We start from the raw sequence: 25884 nt of genomic DNA on the forward strand, positions 1-25884 counted from the left end.
CACGAGGGGTCACACATTCACCCTGATAAATGCCCCGAATCGGATTAACATGTGGCCAAAAGAAGACGCAACAAGTGCAAGAGGTTTCACTTTGGGGAAGTCCAGCTTGGTTCTGTTGCATTCTAAAGCTGTTTTAGTAGGATAATAAAACTTTAGCTCAAGGAGAGAACAACAGTCGGTTTAAGACCTGTGGGAGAAGACGTTTCTGTGCTGAAGCGAGCTGCATTGTCCAGCGTAGATGTTGAAGGACACGCACGGCCTGAAGGAAGCCGGCTCGCTCCTCTATCACGTCAGTGTCCAAAAGAAATGAATATTTATGAACGCTGTGACCTGAATAAAAGAGACGATACGACAAAATAAATTCTAGATGTCACAGGCGGCGCCGTGTCTTCTTCTCAAGGACCCGGCGATGCTGGAGACGGCGCTCGGCCTCTCGCCTCGCTCCGGATCAACAGCACGGTTGAAGAATTAATGAGAAATTGAGGTGAAACGCACTCGGTTCTTCAGACGATGCCACTTCCCTGATGAAAATTCAGCCAAATTCGCTACAAGCCGACATTCGATATTTACCCACCATTATTGGACTAAATTCAGGTGTTTCCCCTCTCCCAGACCGTCATTTCCAACCTTCCACGCTTATTAAACATCAACCCGTCCCCCCAAAAACTCCAGAAATCCCTCTGGGAAGCTTGGACCTAATGACCTAAACACAACTAGTTTTTATTGTTGTATTGTTTTGTTATTTAAGCGTGTTGCCTAAAATCCACTATTTATCTTTTTTTTTTACACACTGTTGGTGCAGCTTCTGCTGGAATAAAAGAAACGTGGGTTTGATTCGTTTTTAAGGTCTATTCCTGCATTTAGAGTTGAGGAAAACAGAATAAAAACACGTGTTTTTAAATGTCCACGTGAAGGTCAAAACCAAAGGCAGTCGCTAAAAGAGCCCAACAGACACAAACGTGTCATCAGAGGAGATTATAAGGCATGAAATAGCAGCATTACACATATTATCCAAGAAATTGCCTCGCTGCTTCAGTGTAGACTCCATTATGTCTGATGGAAACTGTTTATTTTTATATTCGCGACCGTAAAGCTGCATTTAGTGAAGAGAAAAACTTCTTTAGGGTTCCCGTACTGGCCGGGATGTTTGGCGGAGTATAAACACAGGAGCCTGGATCGGAGTCTTATCGGACTTGGGCTGTTTGTAGATAAAGATTCGATATTTCAGCAGGTTTCTCTCATTACAGTGGCCTTTCTCACCACAAGGTCATTCCAAGTCCCTCAAGTCTCCTTATCTCCCTACTCCCGTGTATTACACCATGTGTGTGTGTGTGAGTGTGTGTGTGTGTGTGTTCCACAAATAAGATGTGCAGGCTGACGCATGAGCTGTGGTTTGGGCAGGATATCGATATTTCCGAAAAAAAATTAAATAAAAAGAAATGATGATGAAACGGCTTCAATGGATCTTATTTATTTTGTTCTCTTGGTCATAAAAAAACAAACAAAAATAAACAAACAACCACCCAGAAAGGCTCAGATTGCAGGCGGCTCTTCACAGAAGACGCTACATCCTTCACTAAAATGTGAAAACGTCACACACATCAGGGCGAAAAAAGCGCGGAATTCAACGTCGATGAAATTTACAAACATCAAATATCATCGAGAAGAAAAAATAAAAGGAATGTCCGTGTGATTTACAAGACAGCACGATAAAGGAAACGAAACATACGGAGGTCTTTGATTTGGAAAACCAAAAATGAGAAACAAAGGTCCGATAAAGGGATTTTCAAAGGTCAGCATTTTAAGATAATGCTGGGACACGACGTGCAGAATTTTACGAGCGATTTGATGAAACTTGAAATCGGATTTTTACTTGTAAATAAAACCAGCCAAATGTAATAAATCCGTTACAGATTCAAAGCCATTTCAAGAAGATTTGGCACAAAAGGAAGTCATCCCTCTGCAAACGCACATACATCAGAATAGGCGTCGCCCTGCCCGCTGGCACCCAGCCAGAAATCTGGAATTCGGCACTTGTGCCAAAACGGTTTTATTTCTCAGGTAACGCGCTTAATTTTGGAGAATATATTACCTCTAAATAATATCTCTACCTCTAATAAAACCCGACTAAATACAATCGACGCCTCATTGCAGAAAAAAGAAGCAAAGCTGTTCTGGTCTACAACCAGTCCTCCTCCATGGTCAGTGCAGTGGAGCGGAAGCCGTTTTTACCCATGATCCTCTCTGTCCTTTGGCAGTCCGAGCAAAGAGTGACAGGAGGTCCGAAAGGGGATCCCACTGTTTCGGGATCGCACCAAAGCCCCGTTTTCTGTCTTTTTGGCCCGGCCCAGTTCAACTCCAGTCAAACCAGTTAAATCCCAGTAGGTGGCAGCAGTAGCCCTGTCTGGCTCTTCCAGAAGCGTTCCAATTTCCATCTAAAATGAGGGACCCAAATGGAAGTTCTCCCTGAATGCCTGGGGTGCAGCCATCTTTAATACAGTCGTGTCTGCTTGTTTGGCAGCAGGAATGAAGCAAACACACCAGAAAACAAGAAGAAAAACAACATTAACCCCACAAGCAACGTCGCTGCCTCGTCGTGGGGGTTACTCGCTAATTACACAACAGGTAGGAGGCGAAAGTAACGAGGAAAGAGTCAGTGCGATTGGACGTGTCGCTCCCTGAGGCGCCGGCGGCCCGGTCCGAGGAAAACACCCGATTCTCAGCGGAATTTCACCGCTGGCACGAAGATCTACGTCGTTCTTCCAGCTCAGGCTGAACGGTGCGCGTGGTGGTCTGGATGGGACCGCCAGGTCGGACCAAGGTCAGGCGGGAGGGTCCAGGAGGGAGTCAGGTGGCCGACAAGAGCAGGACGAGGACGGCGAGGAGCGGAGCTGAAGACGCCTTCTGAGGGCAAGAGTTAGCGGACGATGTGGTAACTGGAAGAGAGAGGAAACGTTTGAAATACGGCCTTGAACAAGTGCTTCTTTTGGAAGAAGAAGAACGTGTTCCTGTGACCGAGATGCTCCGAGAGCAGCCAGGTCCCAGATTCATGAGGGGAAACTTCTCCAGGCCGCCACAGAGGCCGACATCTGCTGTCAGACACACCCGACTCCTCTTTCATTACTTTCTAAATGTAAATTTCACTTCTGTGCATTTGTTTATCCTTCACTCTCACACGTCTTCGACGGATAACGGCGGTTATCTGCCCGCCTACAGCAGGAGCGGCGTCCATTCCGTGAAGATCGGGAAGATATCCACGCCAACCCGGGGAAACCGCCGAGCAAATAATAACATCCAAACGTGAGAATAAATCAACTTAAACATTGTGTCTCACCTTGAATCTGCTTGGAGCCCTCGGAGGCTGTAATGGGAGAAGAGAAGAGAAGAGAAGAGAAAGAGTTCGGTAAAGTTGGGCTGCAAAAATAAGCCGCTGATTAGTCATTTGTTTCCCGATGAAACCAAAGCTTTGTGGAACAGAAACAGCAAGAAACAGACAAATGACCCAGGGACAAATGAACCATTATTCAACGCCTAACGGCATGAAAAATGAGTAGTGGCCGTCTGCGCAACACCAAATATGTCCCCAATGCAAATTCTCTTAAAGGTCGGATAAAAAAAGCGCTTGGTAACAGGAAAAGATGGTGTTATGCAAATGAGGAGAAGGAATGATCAAGACTCTGCAGAAGGGATGCAGGAAATCAAAGAAGGGGGGGGGGACAAGAAAATTTGAAAGGACAGACCGCAACCACGAGGTGGACAGAAGATGAAAGGAGGAGCAGCGGAGTCCCGAGTGAGAAAGTTTGGTGGAGAAAGAAAAAAAACAAAAAAAGAAGGTTCCAAAGATCGAAACAAGGTCAGACAGATGGGGGAAAAAGACAGAGAAAGAGTCTGCAAAAAGAGGGGGTGTTTGTGTCTGAGCGTCACTCTCTCAGCAGGGGGCGGGCTGAGAGAAATAATGGAAGGAAGGATGGAGGGATGAAGGGATAGAGAGGGGTGGGAGAGTCGGCGAGGGGAGGACAACCGAAACGGCAGGTAGCGAGAAGAAGAGAGAGAGAGAAGGGGGAAGAGGACAGAAGGGTCAGAACAGGCTGCACAAGCGTGGCGTTATTAAATGGCCTCGGACCCACCTCCGCTCACACCGCACCAGCGGCAGGAAAACAACACCTCGCCGTCCACCGACTGGCTCCCGACCAGAAGAAAGGGGACGCCAGTGTGCCGCACAGCCGCCGAGGGGACGCCGCTTTATTAATTGAAGGCCGAGCGTTGAAAAAAGAAAAAAAAAAAAGAGAGAGAAACCGCCATGTTTTCAGCAGGACTTCCTGTTGCTGCAGGTCCCGGCAGCAACACGTCGCCCGCCGAAGCGCTCTCAGGTTCGGTACCACTAACGATCATCCTGAGGTTAACGAAGCATTAAATAACACGCTGGCTCGGGGCCTCTCGCCGAGCTCCTCAGCTTGTTTTACACGTGTCTGTGTGAGCGCTCGCAGAACAAAATAAGGAAAATTACGGCCCAGCCGAACTCCGGAAACGCCGCACCAAAACATTCGAAACAGCCACTCTTACTGGCAAAAAGCGGGAAAAAGCAGAAAGTCTCCGCTGAAAACGCGCCGCGATGCAAATAAATCGCCAAAGTCGGAGTTTAACTTTGTGTTTTAAACAAAGAAATTATTTTATTTATAAAAAAGAGGAAGTTCTACCATCAGAAATGATTTAAAAGCCATCGCTGAGCGCGCCGCTTTTTAAAAACTAAAAAAAAAAAAACGGAACTTGAATGCCTCGTGTTTAGCCAGCTGCATGTGACGTGCATGTTTTGACCCGGCCATAATGGCGTCGGCGGCGCTAAAAGCAAACGCAAGTTTCCGACATCATAATTTTGGTGAACGCTGGCGCTCCGCCACAAAATGGCGTCAACGGTGGCGTGACTGCAGGAAAAGAGCTGTCTCTGCACTGCAGTCAGGCGCGTGCACGTGCAACCGTACTAGCACAACCCCGTGGCTCAGAGTGTGGGTGCCTTCGCGCGAACGTGCACGCCTTCTCCAGTCGGCAGAACGCCCCACTGCAGAAACAGACAATGTTCCACCATCCCACCACATCTTTCATGCCGCCATTTTAGATGCAGCGGCTAATGCTAACCAAACGTGACTAATGCACGGAACAAAGCAAAGGAGGGGAAGTTAAAAAAAGTCAAGAAAAGTGGTTGGAATTTCTTTTTTTTTCCTTCATCTCTTTAGGCCAAAGCGGCGCGACTGGATTTTATCCCCGTAGACTGAAAGTATCAGAGAATGTGGAGCGGAAATGAGAAGGAGCCTCTCCAGACGGGGGCCACCGAAAGGGAGAAAAGGTGAAGCTGTGCAAACTGAAACAAAGTCCGGGGTCGGTCACGGCGGGAGGGGGGGGGGGGAGAGACCAAACAGTATCAATTAGACGAGGATGGCGGTCTGTGCTCCAGGAAGACTAAAACAGAGACAGGCAGGGGTGGGCGGGGGGGCAAGGAAGGCGATTAAGACAGTAGGAGAGGCTACAACGGGAAAATAGGTGAGCGTGGAGCGAGTGACGAAGCCAGACGGCGAAATATGCAATCGGGGGGCTGCAGGGCGCCACAGATGTCACATGACAGCCGATTCAGAGCTTTCTGATGCAACGGCGGCTCAAGCACCTTCCAGCGGAGCTCCGTTTGGAGGGTGCCGTGACAACAGTGTTCAAGCACACATGAAAAAACAAGCAGAGAGAGGGCCCGGACAACACACACACACACACACACACACACACCCTGGAGAGGAGACTGGGGGACAGCGTAGCCCTGACCGACCTTCTCACCATCATTGCTCTGCCCTTCACATCAGTGGGAGGGCAGGTGTATATATGTGTATGTGTGTGTGTGGGTCTTTGTGTGTGTGGGTCTTTGTGTGTGTGTGTATATGTGTGTGTGTGGGTCTTTGTGTGTGTGTGTGTGTGTATATATGTGTGTGTGTGTATGTGTGGGTCTTTGTGTGTGCGTTCCATCCCAGATAATTAATTTCAATACACACAGGGGGCGTCTCCGTGTGGAGCTCTGTACGGTTTAATCACACGGGCTGGGATCTGGGCCTGAAGATGGAGGGACTGTAGGAATGAGAGATGGAGGACAAACGAAGCGACGGGACGGGGGCACCCCCAGCCACCCGTCCCGGGAGGTGTTACCACCCTACCGGCAACTGGGATCAAACGCCGGACCTTCAACCTGTCCTCCTCATCCCTCGTTCAGCTCGTTCACCCGTCTTTCTCCAGCCTCATCAGCACGAGTCCCAGATAAGGGGAAGGGAGTCGGATGAATGACTACCGGTCATAGATACGCCAGGAGAAGATGGCGTTGACACGAGAAGGGCGGGTAGAGGGGAGGCGGAGCCAAGCGGCGACGGCGGAGGAAGTAAAAGAGACTCTTGTGGACGGTGCCGAGATTAGTTTTGCTCCAGTAGCGAAAGATCATAAAAACGAGGAAGGGAGGGGGGGGGGCTTCCGAGGAGACAGAGAGAAGGGGAGGATTAGTGCCACTTCAGGAATGATAGAAGACTAGAAAAGAAAGAAGGGGGGGGGGCGAACGACGAGGAGAGCAAGATCCTGAAATTTAGTCGGGATTAGTTTTGGTTAAAGAACAGGACGCGAGGGAGAGAAAGGAAAAGGAGAAAAAAGGAAATGGCAGTTTGACGTGTGCGGCTATTTTAATGGAAATGAACGGACAGTAAAGTCAAGGGTGGGTGGGGGGGTGTGGGGGGGGGGGGGCTGCAGACTCCACAAAGTGAATAAAATTCTGATGATTTTTTTGTCTCACAAAGGCAGATCAGGAAATACTTGCTGGAAGGTCAAGACAACATTAGCATTTTCTCAGCAAAGGACTATCTGTGGTCCTTTTTAATTAATGACAGCGGGATAATTAACATCTAAAAAAAGTCATCAGCCGTCACTCCGGTAATAACACAGCAAATTACTCGGCGTCCCGCACCCCGACTGAGATGGCATTTATGAATCCATCTGAGACCTGTGCTGCCTCGCTTTCATTCTGGGCCGTAGTTTTAAAATTTAGAAGATATTTAGCTTAATTTTCTCTTGTTTCAGGCATGCTATGAGATAAAAATTTACCTGATATCAACAATTGGAATACCTGGGATTATACTGTTTAAATAATCATTTGAAGATAAAGATGTGTAAATGTAAAATGTTGACATTTGTCCTCCAAATTCACCAGAACTATAAGACCCAGACAGCTTGTAGACGGGAAAATAAAGCAACATCACAGCATTTAATGACTTTTACTTATTAATACACACGTTCAGATGTGGAGCGCCTGTTTAAACGGTTCAGGCCAGTTTATTATTTATATATGAAAATACAAGATGGATGCACAGTTCCAGCTGATGTGGTCAAAAACACGGGATTATGAACAGTGGTGCCTTTTTTTCTCCTCGTCTTCTCATCTTCTGAATCTCAACTGCGCCACCTTCTTTAGAAACGCCAGAAACAACCAAAGCGGTGACGCCACGAGCTAATGCCGGCTGTAACACCGCCACCTCGGAATGTGTAGATTTGATAAATAAATCTCAGCCAAATAAATAGTGGTTTTTTTAGCTAAAATTGTCTTATTCGATAGATAAAAATTGCACTTTAGCGGCTCTGCATCCCCAGTTTAGCGTATCTGCTGCGTGCTAAACATGCACAGCTCAATTTTACAATATTTTGAGAACAAAGACTTTTTTATGTGAACAAAGATCAGCAAATAATCCCAGTCGTGATTGGGATGTTTGTCGGGAGCCTTGGAGGTTCAGAAGCGCTTCATTTACGCCAAATGTGCACAAATTTAGCTGAACAGAAGCTGCAGAGACCCACAAAAAGGTGGGTGTTAGCTGAGCGCGGGACAGCACGCAAAGCCCCCCGTAGATGGCACTGGGATGGGAACTGGGACAGACGTCGCAGACACACATATGACCAGCCGCCCACCCGCTGACCCGCACTCACTCACACGCAAGAGAGCGTGCATGCGAGGGCCACGCACACAGTGGGCGAAAAAAAAAAGTGACACACACACACACTTCATACTCATACACACACCAAAAGTGTAGCGAGCTTCCCACACTGCCAGGGCAACATTCCCAACCAGAATGGGCAGCTCACTGGACTGGAAGACTAACATTACTCCGGGCGCACTCTGGATTAGATCAACGCTGGGAATCTCAGACGGGGACAGATCGCCGGGGAGGGAATGGGGGACCAAGAGGGAGGGGTGGGAGGAACAGGGAGCCGCTGTAGAGGGAACTAATGCTTAAAGACCCTTCAATCCAATTAGGTTTAAAAGCCAACGTAAAGGGCAGATGAGAGGGGAGATCAAGGCTTGTAAAAGGAGCGAGCGCCACCTGATAAGGTTCAGGTTTGTCAAGGGGGCGAGGTGCGTTTAGTCTCACAGAGAACGTGGGGAATTAGACGTTCTGAGGCATTCAAAAAGACAAGGGGAGAGAGAGAAGGGAGCGGGGACAGCATGCTATACAGCCTGATTGTAGAAATAAGAGGCAGAGCGGGTCTCAAAGAGAGAGAGAGAGATGAAAGAAAGAGGAGATAAAAGAGGAGTACTCACTCGGCTCGCAGCACACTGTGACGCGCAGCTTCATACATGGCAGAGGAGGACCTTCATCTGTCGGCAGAGCTGCGGCGAACAAGGAGAGAGATTTACATACGCTGTTCGCCTTTCAAAGCCAACAAACAGCTCAGAAGGAGGCACGTGCCCAATGAACTTCTGCATGATTCTCATCAACATGAAAGAACAAAAACCCGTCCCGGCGTCACCGAGACGAGCGCGCCCAGCGCGGCGCTAGTCGTTAGCGGTTGCTAGGATAGCGATAAAGATCGCAGGTCAGGTGGGAGCCGTGTCGAACCTCGGCTCCGTTACCTGTCACACGAGCGGTGCCGACGCAAACACAAATCAGCCGCGAGTCTTCACTTAAACGTCTTTCTGCTTGAATTATTCACAAACAGATGCTCGCTCAACGGGGGCCCGCCACACGAGCCGGGCGGGATCACTCGCGCACTGGCTCACTTTATAAGAAAGTGCTGGCGAAACAGATCCCGGAAGCCAAACCAGCAGCGATCGTCACTTAGAGGGGCAAGTTAATGAGGTTTGTTTCCCGGCGCCTAAATTTAGCCCCAACCAGCATTCCGCTGGTTGTTGTGTGAAGTCTGACTGACACCAGGAGGGTTGTACGCATCACCCACGCTCTGCTCACCTTGAACCCGGGTTTAAGGCGCACGCCGGCAGGTTTTCGCGACATCAGAATCTGTTTTGAAGTCTGCGCACGTGGGCGCGGCTTTTCTAAAAAGACCTACAACGGAGTGTGATCGACCTACAAACAAATAAAGCAAACACAACAATAATCCCACAAATGAAAGTTGTGCGACGGCAGCGGCGTTAGATGGGTTTTAGGCCATTTTGGAACTATTTATTTCTTGATTACACGGTTGTTCAAACGAAGCGAGGCCACGTTTGACTCTGGAGCTCCACATGTTTTGGTAGATGGCGAAACTCCCCCCGCCCCCCCTCCCGTGGCGAACGCTCATTTTTTTTAGCTGAACTATGACTTTTTCGCTTCGGTGTCTGCCAGAGGTCGCTAGGCGAACGGTGTTTGTCCCGCTACAGCGGTTTCATGTTGGGAGCAGCTGCCTGTCAGAGGCCGTCAAGGTGTTTCCTGTTTACCAGGGTCCAGATGTGGCGGGTCCGGCGGTCGCTGACGGACAGAGAGCGAAACGGCGGACTGTCTGTGAGAACGGCGAGCTGGACTAATGCCATTACTGTTGGTAATGCCATTGTACTGGCCTCGCGGGCTAATGCCATTAGAGTGTCTCCGGAGCCGTTGGCCTATTCAGAACCCAAAGCCCAGAGCCAGACATTAGAAGCAACTTTACGCCTTATCTTTGAAGTGGACAAAAACACACAATCTCTCTGAACCCGATGTGTCCCGACCGGAGGGGGGCTGAATCCCATTGTTGCTCCTCTCTGAACTGGCCTGAACAATTACAATAGCTCAGTGTGTGTACACTTGTGTGTTTGTACGTGTGTGTGTGTGTGTGATCACTCTCTCATGCTCTCACAATGCTCCATTGTCCTATGGACCACAACCGTAATTTATGTAAAGATTCTTTCTTTCCGTCCGTCTCATCATCGCTTTTGTTACTCTCCCTTTTCTTTCTCTGTCTCCTCACTCTACACCCCCCCCCCCGCCTCTGTCCATACTCTCTCTCCTTCTGTCACCAGCACCGTCTGCTTCTCTGTCTCGGTGATTTCACAAACATTTAACCTTTTTGAGGTTCTCGCTCCATTTTGAAATAAGAAATGAGATTCGGCAGAAATAAACTCAGTTAAACTTGAGGCAACAGAAGCCAGAGAGCTGATTTATGGAAGCGCTTGTTCCTCCCTCTAACATGTAACAATGTTTTAGATAAGGTATAAAATCTAATCACATCAGCCTGATCAAACCCTGGCTTTACATGGTGATTCATCAGCTTTCTATCCAGGTCAAGAGCGTTGGAACATATAGAATGTATAAAATCATTTTTTTTTCATTCGCTGTCAAATTTAAATATGAAATAAATTGGAAACTTTGATGCTCCCTTCCATCCAGCAACACACACAAAAAAAAAAGTCGACAAAATAAAAAAACCTCGAAATTTCCCTGTTTCTGGGTTATTTCACAACATCAAGCCTGAGTGAACGTGATGGACGTACGAGTCCACGTCCACGTACGCGTCAAGCTGAAAATTTTAGTTTTCTGATTTATGAGCTCACATTTACAGAATTACAGTTAAATAGTTTGGTTAATGATTTGGTTAAACCAGGAGAAAATGCTCGGCGGCAAATGATCCGACCCCTCCCACCCACCCACACACACACACACACACACACACACACACACACACACACACACACACACACACACACACACACACACACACCGTCTTCTACTCACAGCTGTAGTAGTAGTGGTGCCCAGGTAGAAACTCGAACCCGAGCGAGAACGGTGTGAACCTCTGGATCTTTTCAGAGAAGCGCACCGGTCCGAAGGGCGCGTGCGGGGTGTTGCACTCCCACCTCTTGATGGCCCCTCTGGTCTCCACACAGCCCTTGAAAGAGGCGTCTCCTATAAGGTAAAGGGCCACCGTCTCTGGCGGTCCTGGGCCCAAGGCGCCCTTGTTGGGGTAGTGTGGACAGTAAATGTCCAGGTAGTCATTGAGGTTCACCTGGATGGACAGATTACCTGATGTTAACCTGCAGAGGAGAAAAATGAATATTTATTAGGAGCGGCGGTGATTATACGAGGGTAGAGCGAGATGATGACAGCATCAGCGCTTCACGACCCATCTGGACCTGCAGAAGCATCAGATGGGCAGTTTGTCAATACAAACAGCGATAAAAATGGCGAGCGGCGGCGGCGTTGGGTGCAGGGAAACTCGCCCTCGCTTGTTTAAAGGGAAGAGAGTTCAGAGCGGAATAACTCTTTACGCTGTGCAGCCAGACGCAGATGCGGGCAGATCATGGCTTCGGCTAAGGTTGACTGGCTGCAGAACAACTCCGATTCAGAAGAACGGAGATGCATAATGCATGCGCCTCCAGCCTGCTACGGCGCAAATACGGAGCGGGGGAAATGAAGATGAGTGGGGGAGATGACATCCAGAGTAAGAAAATTTAAAACCCTGAGTGAATCATACCAGCGCGTGCTGATAAAATAGCGGGCGAGAGCCAGTGAGGGGAGAAATATGACAAATGGATGGGTGCAATGTGGGCGATGGAGTGATATGAGGGGCCCCAGATGGAGACAGAGGTAGAAGGGCAACAAGAGAGCTGCGCAGAGCTCAAAGGGTGGAACTAAATATAAGCAATGAGAAGGCCCCAAAGAAGAAAGTTGGGGCGAACAAGTAGTAAAAGAAAGTGGAAGGCTTCATTCGGTGACCCCAGAGAGTCTAAGTGAAGTTAATTGGTCTCCTCGTCACATGGAGCGCCGAGGAATAGGGAGCACAGCCTGGTTTTGGGCAGAAGGTTCAGGTCCATCGGTGAGAGCCTTTACAGAGGGGTGACAGAGCGAAGGGAGGAAGGGAACGCTGGAAACCAGTGGAAGAGAACAAGGGGAACGAGGGGGGGGGCTCGATGGAGGGAAGGCAGATGGAGGGAAAACCAAGAGGAAGAAGAAAGAAAAGACTGTGGACACAAAACAAGGAGACAGACTGACAACAAACAGAGAGGAAGCGATGTGTGTGATGCTCCAGTGATCCTGCAGCGGGTGTTCGGGACGGATGCAGCGCCGGGGCAAAATGACAACAGACCAACCGAATGAGAAAAAAACCTGATACATTCCCCATTTACTTTCAACCAAAGCGTGGGAGAAAAGTGTGTGTGTGTGTGTGTGTCTTTTGGGAGAGCTCGGAGGCAGGTCTCACCAAAGCCGCTTCCTGCTCAATAGCGAGCGTGCCAAAATGGCAATCTATCAGCGGGACAGGGGCACCATCGATCAGGATGCCTCACTCAGGACACACATCTTTTCCTGATCAATACCCTTCCCGTGTGTGTGCGCGGGAGCGCGTGTGCGATAGCTCTATTACCCGTGTGCGCTAATTACAGTCCAGCAAAGACGCTCGATGGTCTGGAGAAGAGAATGCAGAGCACACAGTGGGCGGCCCGTCTTCTGATTACCTGCGGTGCATTCTGGGGCTGTGAAGTGTTTATTTAGGTGCACCATCTGTGGAAGCGCATGTGTGCGAGGGCACGTAATAATAGACATGTGCTGTGTCTACACGCTGCAGCCCCTGCTATACGTGTCATTCACCCGAGACTTCTTTTGAACTCCTCAAGTCCCGGTTTCCCGGCTCGCCCCTCGTCTCTTCCCACTTTTGGCTGACGTGCACTCATTTGCAAACTATAGCTTCAGAGGTTGCGGCTTTGAGACCCGCGCTATATGTACTCAAGCAATTACGGAGACAGCTAGCTCTACTGATGTCAAACTGTCAGCCCTTTTTTCCTTCCTCCCTTTTGCTTTCCTCCGGCCCTGGTAGGCTCCGGTACGCCCCAATTACACTCTACATCCTCGCCCTCCTGCCAGCCACCGCGCAGGAGAGGGGTGACAGCGCGGGGGTACCATGGGAGCGTCGGCAAAGCTTCAGGTGTCATAAGAACGGAGCGCTGCGGCAGCCTATCAGCGGGTCAATCCTCTGAAAGCCAAGCTAAAGAAGAAGACTGGCGAGGGAGGACTGGGAAGAGGGCAGCGTCTCGGAGGTACACACGTGCGGGAGGCTCACACATGTCCGACATGCACATGCAAAAGACATGAAAGTGAATCCGGAGAATAAAACATGCCGGAGCCTCCAAGCCAGAGGGCGATCGGCGACACCCTTCTGAGAGATGGTGCAAGGTCTCGCTTCATGGAGAAAAAATCTCATCCAGCGGGACAATCCGAGCCACGCAGCCCGCACCAGTCCAAACTCGCCTCGCTTTTGCATAATTGCAACAAAAGAAATTCCCGGGAAAATGATGAAACCGTACATAAATGGTTGCCTACGTCCACATAGGTGCTCACAGCAGAGCGGGAGCCGTTGTCTACGGGAATGTGAGCGGTTCTAATGAAATGCAGCGGATGAGGGCTGAGACCTTTGATCCTTTAATATGAGAGAATAATTAAAGGAGCAACAATCCCACAACACAGCTCCAGGAATACTGAACAGACGCTGCATACGGAATGCCTTTAATGGAAAGAAGCGCTCCAAATCGATATAAAGTTATTCTGCTAAGATTCCGGGTGGGTTGGAGTTTCTCCTGTCACAGCGACCCGTTTCCTGGTGGTTCGAGGACCAGCCTGGGTCCGTCGGCATCGACGGCCAGAGCCGGAAAAGCCTGGCGAAGTGCGGCTCGTTTCCAGGGTGATCTCTCCCCGGGGTCACTGGTGGTCGGCATCTCTTGGCCGGTGGTAGCGCAGCACGCCGACCACAGCACGCGCAGAAACCAACAGCATCAACTGCTCATCAAACACAACGGCGAAGCAGTTTTTAAATGATCATTCGGGATCATTCAGGATTACACGGGGAAAAAAAGGAGGCTGCAGAGAGGGAACGCTTCCTGGAAAGCTGCGGTGACCTTTGCTTGCATCCTGCTGCGGCAGAGCGTAAACACACTCAGGGCTACGGCCGCACCAAGCCTCTCGTTTCATACCCAAGAATTTCCGCGTCTCAAACGCTTTTTCACCCCATTTCCTCCTCAATCTTTCTGTGCACGAGTGTTAAATGGAGCAGGCTCAAAACAACCATTCCCAACATCCCCCAATACTCCCATACAAAGCCGAGCTGTGTCCACAGCCCAAACACCCGTGTTGTGTCTAACCTGGCGCTTCCTCCCTTCAATGCGCACAAACAAGGGCTTCACCCCCTACCTCTGACCATCTGGGCTTCCCATCATCCTGCCGACCCAGCTGCCTTTGCCACCCCCTCCACTCTAACCAAACACACTCGTAAGCGTGGATTTAGAGTGTGAACAACTTGACCTCAAACTAAGACGCCGATCTGCTGCTCCTCATTTGGAAAAGAGGGTGAGGGGGCGGCAATTAGTATTTGGCGTGTGTGCTGCCTTCAAGGTCAATGGGACGTGGAGCTCCACATCAGACCCTCCTGCTTTCATTGCTGTGACGCCTGATCTCCATATGTGACTTCACCCATTTGGGCCTGTGGGTTTACACATATGTTGAACTGACATGCATTCCAATCTGGAATATTTCCTTCACACACACACACACACACACACACACACACACACACACACACACACACACACACACACACACACACACACACACACACACACACACACACACACACACACACACACAGGATCCAGGTCAGTATGGTTAACAGGTACTGGATGAAGCAAGTGGCTGCACCTTTATTTCTCTCCAGAATCCATTGGCTGACCAGGCAACGGGAAGTTTACTGAAGCAGATCTGCAGATCGCATGGACTCACATTCTATGTGACAGCAAGCAGCAAGCAGCACACACACACACACACACCTTCAAGTTTAGGCCCCAAAGGATTCCCAGGCTCGGTTAAAGACAGACCCTATTTTCCGCCTCTTAGTGCACAGGTACCCTTCCAGGCCGGCGTGTGCTGTGTGTGTATTCATCCTTTCTGTGGGACTCAGCAGCACAACAGGATGCGCAGCTCCAGCCATCAGAGCTGAAGAAAATTGCAAGATTAGGGGCCACAGAGGCCATCAGCATGGAAACCAATCCATCCGAATATTCTGATACGGGTCTGCAGGAACCAGCACAGGCCTTTGTGGCAGAGCTCAGTCATGCATAAGCACCAGCCTCATTGTGTGGTCAGGTCTGATCTTGAAATAAGCTCTGCGGGGTAGGAAATTACTGCCCACGGTACGAATGGACTGGAGTGACACTTCCTTTATGTTGTAGCGGTTTGGATAAAAAAAATACGTGTCGGCACATTCCGTCAGAAAAGAGGTCGCTAAACGTGTCTCGTCTCAACTTTCTCAGTCTCTCTGCGTGGAGGTGGCCACACTTAAGAGAGAGGGGGGGAAAAAAAAGATGGCTTTAAGCTCTCACGCCGAGACGAGTGACGGGTGAAAAGAGCGCGGCAACGGGCCGCACGTACAGGAAAGAGGCGTGTGGAGGGGGGTAAATAAGGTCAGACGTGCAGTTTCCACGACAACACCCAATCAGGAACTGGGATTGGAGCCAAGCCAACAGCCCCACCCATCAACCCTTTGCGCCATTCGTCTTTTTTCCCCCCCTGCATCCTTCCATTGGACAGCCCAAACCTCAGAGTAATGAATGCTCTCCATGTTTCTGCAGTCTAAATCGAGCTGCAGCGTAAATATAGGGCTGATTTGTAGAGGTGCCAGACTCCGATACGTAAAGCTGAATATAGCCGCGCTAGCTCGCCCCACAGACAGTGGCGAGATCAATAGAGGAAGACGGTGACAGCCAGGATGGGTGGACGCGGGGAGCCATGACTCAAACGGTTCTGGAAATCTATCAACATGTATTAGCCCAAAGTGTCAGCAGGGCTAATTCCCATCATTTGTCTCGCGGGAACGTTTCTGCTTCGGAATTCAGCAAACCAGAACGGGAAAACATGGGATGAACGTGACGTGCAGATAAATAACTGTTGAACTAAGCAGGTGGCGCCATTTTTTTTAAAATTTGACATTCAAATAATGCGTGCTGTTCATATGTGCTGGTGATGGCTATCGCCAACTTCCCATTAAACATTTCCTCACATATGCAGATTAACAGATTTATCTCTTTTTATATTTATTATGTTGGAATGAGCTCACCTCTGGTCAGGTGACCAGGAGAAACCCACCAAGACGAATGTTGTCCTGTACACTCCGTACCACAACAGCTTACCCTTTTGTTCATCCGCTGTACAAATGAGCACTTCTGTGCATCCTGGAGCTGTCAGCTGTCTCACCTGTGCGAGTGGCTTAAGGAGGACGCGGCTTCATCCCTTAAAGCGCGCACGTTTCCTCTGAAACACTTCATAGAGAGAAAAGGGCACTCACAAAGCCAATACCCCCGGCCAATAAATCAGACTTGGCTTTAGGAATCCATCATTTACTAAGTAGGTCACACGTCTGATGCCGTGCACACTTTTCCCCCGCGCTTGTGTACTTTGCTGTTCTCTCTATAATAATGCGAAGAGTGGAGCATCCCAGGTGTGCATTTTGTCTGACTCCCTCGCTCGTATTTGATCATTGAAAGCAGGAAAAAAAATAATTGGGGGGCAAAATCCAGTCAGTCATACAGACAAGCGCGCACACACGACCAGGAAACCTTGGCTAACACAGCCAGCAGGCCTGAATTATTTAAACAGAGGGAGCGAGGGAGAAGGAGAAGATGGAGTAGAAGAGGAGGCACATGAGTTAAGGAGTTAATGGAGTACGCCGGCCTCTTTTTGTCCATCTGACTTGTGGTGAACTCCTATGAAAAAAAAAAGAAACTTCTATACTTGGTTTCACTCCTGCGACTCCTTCTTCGGCCCTCCCTTCAGGAGGTCTGGTTTCCTCCCCCCATCAGCCCGCTTCCACCTTCTCATCTCCCGTTCCCTTCGCTGCTTCTTTAACCGCCATTTCGCCCACTGCGCTCCACCGCCGCCACCAAGGCCACTACAATCTTTCTCTCTGTTTATCTAAGCACTTTCACGGTCACTGCGTCGGAATCCCAGGAGTCCAAACTGGCCCCGTCCCTCTCCCTTCCCTCCGAGCAGATCCTCGCCTCTCTCGCCCTTTCCATCTTTCTCCGTCACATTGGTTAAGATTCATATCACTCTGTGCAATCGGGGGTATGGAAGGTCCCCCCTTGTTGCCCCTCCAGGCAGCCGACTTTGTCCCGCTCTAGTCACGCACAGCCGTCCCGCCGCCCTGTCCTTGTGCACGTTCAATTAGCGCGACACTAATATCCTCAAAGAAAGAAATTAAACGGGGAATTTCTTCAGCGCCGGGAAGGCTGTAAATGTGTTATTCATAAATTCGTGCGGCATATTTATGAGGAAATGTTGGGAAAAATGCTAAAATGCTCACTGTTAATCCTCCGAAGATTTCTAAATGTCTTAATTGCGTATTAATTTGTGCGTTTTACCGCACAGTGGGACAGAGAGGCTAACGGTAAACGCGACTCGCCCTGCATTTTAATGGACTTCCTTTTATACTTGAATCAGTGAATTTCCAGTCTTTTACTTCCTAAAATTTGTAAAAGTTCATTTCCTTGAGTACAAAAGTACTCTCCGCCTCCGGCGACCAGCACAGATTCCACTTCCTTTACACCGCGAGCGCCAGAATTCACGCTTTTAACATTTCGGCTGATGAAACCAGATGCCATTTGCCGCCTCAAAGCCGGATGCCCCTTGAATTTCTTGGAAAGTTCCACAACACTGATGAAGGGTTAAGACACAATAACAAGGAAGAAAGAAGGGGGGGGGGGGGGGGGGGGGGGGGGTCAGGAAGTGGTGGGGGTCAAGAGTGGAGCTGCAGACAGCAGCGCTAACAACATCCTGACACTGGACTGGGATTAAGTGATTAATTTGGGATTAAAGATGACTGGTCACTACTTAAAGTAATGAACCTCAATGACCCCAAGTTATAAGATTAACACTCACATGGGTCAGCGTGGCCGTTTGCTTCCAGATGACGAGCGAACCCGCACAAAAAGAGGCCGTCTGATGGCCCTTTGATTCTGAAACGCAGCTCAGCTTGTGAAAACCAAAACCTGTGCAAGTTTTTTTTTCTCCCCCAGCATTTGTCACTGTTGCTTAAGGTGAACACACAATGATTAATTTCACAACCATTAAAAAAAAACAACCAAAAAAACAACAAACACGGACCATCTGCTCCACATGTTTTGGGAAACAGCAGAGTAGAACTCCATTTTCAGCTGATGAGATTCATGAGTTCTCCTGCTGCAAGGCCAAAGGTATTGAGATTTGGGACGAGGCTATTTCCCCTCTTCAATTCTGAGTGAGAAACCCCAGAAAGGAGCCACTTCTCCGCACGTTTTCAGACCACAATTAAGCTACGACTGATCATTTCTGACAACGTCCAACAAAAGAGATACATTTGTAAAAGACGTGTTATGTGATAAATTTGCTTCAAGCACCACTTTTTGCAGGAGGTTTGATATGTTTTATTCAACGGAACTGCTGGAAATGTTACTAATGAAGCTAAATCAGTGTTTTTAAAACAATAACATCATGTCCGTCAATTCGGAAAAAAGGTTCGGGTTCTCTGGAGCTCATTACAGCTTTGATTGGAACAAATATCGAGAAGGGAAATTCAGAAAAAAAAACCAAGAAGAAAGTAGAGGGGAAAAAATAGCATGCCAAGTATCAGGAGACGGGGATCAAGCTGCGCATTACTGCACAGCAGAAAACCATGTGGTCCTGGTTATTGCTACAGAAATAGCGTATCCAAATATGCGTGTGCGCACACGCACGCACACACACGTCTCGTCGTCATGCCTCCAAAACTCTGAGCGTGTTTGAATATGCATATCACACAACATTCCACTCATAGTTGGTGCCGATACACGCCCGACGTGCACAGGCCAACAGGGAAAATCAGCAGGGATCTCTCAGCCGCGTGTGAATCCTATTATTACCAAAAGTCTGCGTACATGAGGCTTCCTTCCCCGAGGCTTCCTGATCTTATTGTTGCTAGCCTGTGTGTGCTACACCTGCCCCCCCCCGGTAATCATAGCTTTGCGCTGCTCTGTGCGTGTCACACCTGTGCTCGCGCTCTTGTCAGCATGTGCGGGCGCGTGGCAGGAGTGGCTGACGGGAGAGGGACCGCTCGTCATACCTGCCGGTGACAGTGATCATAATACCTGCCGACGTCCTCCCTCTCCTCTCTCCCCTTCCCCCCCCCACTCACCTCTTCCCATCATCCCTCGGGGTCTCCCCGAGCCGGTTTGGGAATTGAAATCTGTTGACTGTTTCCCTTCCGTCCCCTCCCAACCGCAGCCTCCATCCCTCGATCCCTCCACCGCCGCTTCAATGTTTTTACAATCTTAGGGGACGGGGAAAGGAAAAGAAAGGGAATGTGTGTGTGTGTGTGTGTGTGTGTGTGTGTTACATGCGGTATTTGCATACCAGCCCACCAAAAAAAACAAAAAAAGAGGCGTATGTGCATTTACGTGCTTGCACTCACGCTCACTGGGGACTGGAAAGAATGCTGCGCCGCCATATTCAGGGAGGAAATGGAAAAATAATATTAGCTTTTGTTCCAGCAAAGAAAATCTAAAATCATAAATGCATCATGTGATCCACCTCCTCTGGAAAAACACTCGGTCCTCCCCTCCCACTTACATCCTGGGAATGTTGTTGGGAAAGTGTTTTATCAAGTTTTCTTTTAAAACACTGGATGAACTGCAGAGACTGGACAGGTCAGATGGATTCCAAATGAACAGTAGAGGGCAAAAATCAGTAAATGCTAATTAATAAATAATCACTAATGAGCTAGAGGGCTAGATGGGGGGGGGTTAATGAAACAGAGGGTGCGTTTTCCACTCTAGCAGGTCCGGAATTAATATTTCATGTTGTTTTTAATGTTCTTGTTTGTTTTCAGTCAAAGAAAACGACATTCCCCCCCCGGTGACACAACTTAAAATTATTGGGAAAGAAAAGCTAACGTGTAACTGAAACTATAGCAAAATACGTGGCTCGTTAATATCCAGCACGTGCAACACTAAACGAGGCAGGAATCAGAGAGAAGTGAGGCGAGCAATTCTGTCATCAGAACCCATCGCTGCCTATCCACAGGAACACGAGTCGGTACCAGGAGGACCTGGAACCGAGCAAGACTCGCCTGTTCCTCATCAGGTCTGGACACTCGGATCCATAATCAGCCCCAAAAGCCCTGAGATTAAATAGAAATTGCACCGCCTGACAGCGTGCGTGGCAGCATGTCGGTAATATGATCTGCTGGGGCGACGGTCTTCTAGTCACCTCTGCAGCCTGCTGCCATAATGGAAAACATGTCTCGGTGTCCTCCCGGCAGCCGGGGCCTTGTATGGTACAATAATCCAGCTCTCTGCTACAGCCTTTTGCTCCGCCTGGGTCAATACTAATTCAATTTCTCTCTCAGGGAATTCCCAGGTTGCCTCTTGGCAGGATTTCTGAGCTGAGTGGAGGAGCATTGTTCGAGGTTGTGCGTTCTTGAGTATTGGTATGTGCACGCGCCTCTGTGCGCACGTGTGCCCGCGACTCAGAAACGCAAACACCGGCTGAACAATGGCGAGACTGTGCCGTTTCTGCCCGAGCTTAAATTGAGACCGTTCTCACGCCGCCATTAAACGCCCGTTTTGTCCGGGGCGTCAGAGACGACAAACAGTTGGCCCGCCGCCCGCCGCGGTGCGCGGCGTGAATGAGCGCAGCTCACCCGGGCCCGTCCTCACCCCGGCGGCGGTCCTGGCCTGGTTCCGCCCCGCTAGCACGCGCTCATGAAACGCGGGTTATTACAGCTTAATGCATCCTAATATTGATGCACGCGTGGACACAGAGGAACACGCCGACGTGGGGGGAAAATTGGGAAAGAGATGAGTCCACACATGCAGCCTAGCGATAATGCGAGCAGCCGGGCGATAATATCAGGGTGTTAAATTGGCATCGATTGACTAAATATCCTGACCGTGAGGAGAGAGAGCGGCCGTCCTTTCATGCCTGTACATCATGTCTGCTCAGACGGCTCCGAGCTGCACTGTGACTATCTGATCCATTTTAATACAGACGTCCTCGCTGCCGGGCCTCCGCCCGAACCTCATTTTCGGCACAGTGTGGCCGATTCTTCCCGCGTGCACATCGCTGTTGTCGTGGCGCAACTTTCATGTCGGTGCCGCGCTGGGTGATAATATACCGCTAAGATGGAGGATTACCAATTTCACAGAGGCAGGCACGTGGAAAAGGGACGACGGCGGCGGGGAACGCTGTGGTCGCACATCTGCGAAACAGAATCGCCGGTGAGCCATCTATGAAGAAAAAAACCAGAATGGCAGCAAAACTCGCCTCTAGAGCAGCAGGGAAAGGTGAAACTCTGCTCCTTTTCTTGGTTTCTTCCTCTTTTCTACTGCGTTTACCACCAATGGCCCAGCAAGCAACTCAATGTACGGACAATAAGGAAAACACCACCTGATTTTATTGAACAGAGATGGGGATGGAGCGTATAAATGCAGCTATCTCGCCCCCCCAGCTCACCTCCAGATAATATACTCGCCCCCAAAAAGACACAAAGCACATTTACAAACACAGATAAGGCCAACAATCGCTCCTCGCTCACTCATCTCCAGATCTTAAGCGGCGGAGACAATGGGTGCTGACTCGGAGAGACACCTTAACGGCAGGGAGACGGCGATCCAGACAAATGACGGAGAGACCAGGAGGGGGGGGGGGGGGGGGGGGGGGGGGGGTCAGGCAAGGGAGGTCGCTTTGTTAGCAGGACGGGGAATAAAGTGTTAATTAACCCGCTGTGGGGTTGTTTATAAAGGTTCAGCCAGGTTCTGTGGGTTAATCATTTACAGGTCCAGAAACAGACACAGAGCGGAGATAATGGACAGTATTGGGAAATGCGTTCATTTGCATGCACATGCACGTATGCACATGCACGTATGCACATGCACGTATGCACGCATAGGGTGGGGGAGTCTAGCAACCTGCTAAAAAAAAAAAAAAGAAGTGAATAAATCACAATTCAGCCTGGAAACGCAATGGTCTTGCCAACAGGATTCAAATACACAAGCGTCTCTGCGTGCACGGGCCTGCGCTTGTGCGAGCTATACCGACCCAGATTTACTTTGGTATTTAGACCAGATCATGAGTGCGCACACAAGAGGGAAATGATGCATAAACAGAGCAGAGATTACACAGAAGACCTGAACGAGGAGCTTTCAATAAAGACACGGCGAGCAAATATTCATCGGGCAGCGCCACGTTCCCACGTGCACCACTGGAGTGGGGAGTGCACGGCGAGCCCGTGTCACGGGAGGGATGCTGGGGGTTCATATGAGATGGGGTAAATGTCCCAACTTATGAGATCAAGGGAGAGGGAGAGCCAAGGAAGGTAGCAACGGTATCCCCGTTGTGGAGCAAGTCGCTGTGTGGGAAAGTCTTCTCCACCAAGGCTAAATCCTGATTCTGCACTGGAGACAAAAGGCCCGAGCAAACAGGGCCTCCAAGGTCAGAGAACTGTTGCAACAGGTTTGCCTGCTGCCGTGTTGGACGGGAGAGAATGCAGGAGTGGAGGTGTGCCAAAACCGGGAGGTAAGTCAGAGGGCGAGAGAACTTTCCCGAGTAAATCCATGAAGACGACCCTGGCACCAGACGGCAACGCTGCGGTAGCGAGAGAGAGAGAAAAAAAAAAGGCCTGGCAACTTACTTCCTCCAAGTTTTAAAGCGTACCCCGGAGTGCACCACTGGTGGGAGAGCAGACAAACACACAAGCTCCAGGAACTTCGCTCGTAACATTTTACTGACTACTAACTGCTCCAGGAAGTCAAAAAATAATCTACCTGCGAATGAGGAAGTACTGCTCTGAGAGAAACACTGTAATAAAACCGAGAATGATCGTAAACCGTGTTAATAAAATCATAAAAAAGAGAGCAATCGAGCTGCTCAAGTCGCACGGTGAAAGAAGCGGGGAATCAGACTCACCGCTGACCCCACAGTCACTCTATCACTTCCATTTCAGAGCTCCATTTTTCACTCTGGAGGGTGCTAAATGTGTGCTGGTTAAAAGGCTTCACTGAGCCTTTGTTACAGCCATATTAGCTGGAGAGGAGCAGCGCAACAAGGCCCTCCAGTCTCCACTTCGCTGCCCCCGCTTCATTAAAACCATAAATAGATGTTGAAGGAATTGTAATAGCCAGAGAGCATCTTCTGTCATCTGTATTAAAAAGGAGACAGTTTTACTCGCCTGCTGCAGCCCTTAAGATGGAGAAGCGTGTGGTTTTGGCTTCAACCATTTCTGTTTTGAAGGTGGTAAAAGTTGCCCCGCTAACCAATAGCCAATATTTTCTAAAAGACTTTAGTCAAGATTCAAACCTGCAATGGTTATTTGAAGCAAGAGCATTAATAGGTTAGCATAGGAAAGTGTTAGCATCTAGCCGCCCATTAACAAGCACAGCAGACACTGACCAATATTAGCATGCAAAGCCACAACGTTGGCAACGTCCTGAATTACGCTTTCAAAAGTCCGCCATTTGCCTGTTTTAGTCTCCGTCTCCAGAGGGAATAACGCGTCTCTTCAAATGGTCCACTAGTCATCAAGCTCCCCGTCCTCTGACCGCGCAGGTAACCGACAACAGCGGGTTTTGCTGGGAGCAATTTTGCTTATGAAAGCGGTGAATCAAAACAATAACGTTGCAATCTGGAAATCCAATTACTGGCACTAAAAGAAAGTAAAAGGCTTTGTAAAACCTGGGGGAATTACAGGGTCGTGCCATAGTTTCCAACAACAAACCCTCCACGCAGCTTTGTTAATATAAATATTGACCAGAGCGGCTTAGGGAAACACGTTTGCAAAGGTTAATCGCCAGGTTTGGCACTAGACAACGCTGTATCACAACACTGTAAACACAAAATAACCTGTGGTTTTATGGTTGAGGTTCTCTGCCTGCATGTTTGTTAGCGTAGCTACATTTGCAGAGCTAACCTGGCTGACCAAGCAGCTAAGAGAAAAAAAAAAAGGAAGGAGAAAATGACTTCAGTTCAACTAAACACACCACCAGTATCCATTACTGGGCAGCAGGGAGATAAAGCAGGTGAAGGTGGTGTGTGAGTGTGGGGGCAGGGGGGCACAGACAAAAAAATGAAAAGGAGAGGAGGATGTAACAAGGGAGGTAATGAAGAGTGAGGAGAGAAGGTATGAAGGAGAGTCCAAGCTGTAGACCCGGGGGATTCTGAGCCCGGCACGGCACCGCGGCTGCCCTGATAGCTTTGTGATTGCATGCTGGTCCTGATGAGAGCGATTCCCCGTCACAGTGGGCTGCCCGCCGCCGCCATGCTGGTGGCGCGGCGATTGTGCGCTGCCACAGCCGACTGTGTGGCCCTGCCACACACCGTGACCGTCCATCCCAGGAAGACGGAGGTGCTTCCTAATCTTCAGTGCTCCCTTTAAACCACATTTCCGCCGGATCCATATTACAAGAGCCGGGCTTTTATTTGCCTGGACACAGAATCACGGCTCGCATCAGCCTGCGAGCTCCGGCCGAGGCTTACCCTCAGTGTTTCAGGAGGCCGGCATGAACGTGTCGTGAGCAAAGCCTCTCGCCCGCAGGGCTCAGAGCTCAACCCTTCAATTATCCAGAAAGGAACACCTGGATCAGCAGGTGAGCCTGACTTTGTCTGCCTGATGGCTCCAATCAAGCCAGCAAACGCTTTTCCTTTAACTTTAGAATGAACTTTTAGCATCACTGTAAACCCCAAACAGCAACTCCTCAGACCGACTTCATTTAAAATCTAAAGCCAAGGCTCTCTAAATGAGCCGACACAGCAGTCAGATGGCTCCCAACATGCCTCTGTGCTGCTTTCAGGTGATCATAGCTGCTCCCGGAAGTGATACACAACATTAAAGAGGTTCTTTAAAACTCTGTAGCTCCAGTCATTCGGGGGAAGCGTGGCCGTCGTGCAAAGACATGACAGCGCAAGTTCAAACCAGCCGCGTTGGTCTCATGCAAACGAGTTGGAGACGAACCCCCAAGTTTGTTCTCCGAATCAAACGTTAATTTGACCCGCAGGGAAGATGTGGCGCACCGAAGCGCATCCGCGTCTTCTGGGAAATGCGCGTCATTAAGTTTTTCCTCTCACCTTGTGTTGGTGGAATTCCAGTACACGGCGTGTCTTTTAGCTAAGGCGGATGAGATTACGTGGAGAAAAATCGTGGCTTTCCAGACGGGCAGGTACGCGAGTGTCCACGCTGGGGAGCCCATCCTGGGGGCCCCGAGGAGGAGCTGCGCCACCGCGCCGCGGCTGGGACTGGAATCAGGTGAGGGGATCCGGCTGAAGAGCAACTTTCCTAGTGGAGTTTCACAGACTTGCAAACAAGAGCCTGCTCTCTGTCATTTGCTGCGGCATTTTGACGTGTTGCCCGAAGGAATAATTAAAGCCGATCGGGAAAAAAATAAAATACATAAAACTAAATCACACTGAATGTTGAAAAGTTCAACGTAACCTCCCGGCAGGCTTTTTAAAAACAGAGAACTGGAAAACTAAAACACACTTAAGGAAAACAAAACCTGAGTTTAAAGATAAGAGTTCCAACAACCAGTAAAGGTCAGGAGAGATAAATCTGCCAGCTGGCATCGCTGCAACAGGCAGGGGGCGTGTTCGT

At 49.4% G+C, this 25884-nt stretch overlaps 1 protein-coding gene across 1 annotated transcript; it reads right to left on the minus strand.

Annotated features, from left to right (window-relative positions):
• Positions 1–1455: 1455 nt before the first annotated feature.
• Positions 1456–25884, minus strand: efna4 (ephrin A4). The gene is made up of 5 exons (XM_011605821.2): positions 25362–25884; positions 10986–11284; positions 8603–8671; positions 3335–3361; positions 1456–2936 (listed from the first exon to the last, which is right to left on the minus strand). The coding sequence occupies exons 1-5, from the start codon at positions 25481–25483 to the stop codon at positions 2848–2850; spliced, it is 606 nt and encodes a 201-aa protein (XP_011604123.1). The 5' UTR covers positions 25484–25884; the 3' UTR covers positions 1456–2847.

The sequence above is a fragment of the Takifugu rubripes genome, chromosome 7 (genome assembly GCF_901000725.2).
Source record: "Takifugu rubripes chromosome 7, fTakRub1.2, whole genome shotgun sequence".
Classification (NCBI taxonomy): Eukaryota; Metazoa; Chordata; class Actinopteri; order Tetraodontiformes; family Tetraodontidae; genus Takifugu; species Takifugu rubripes.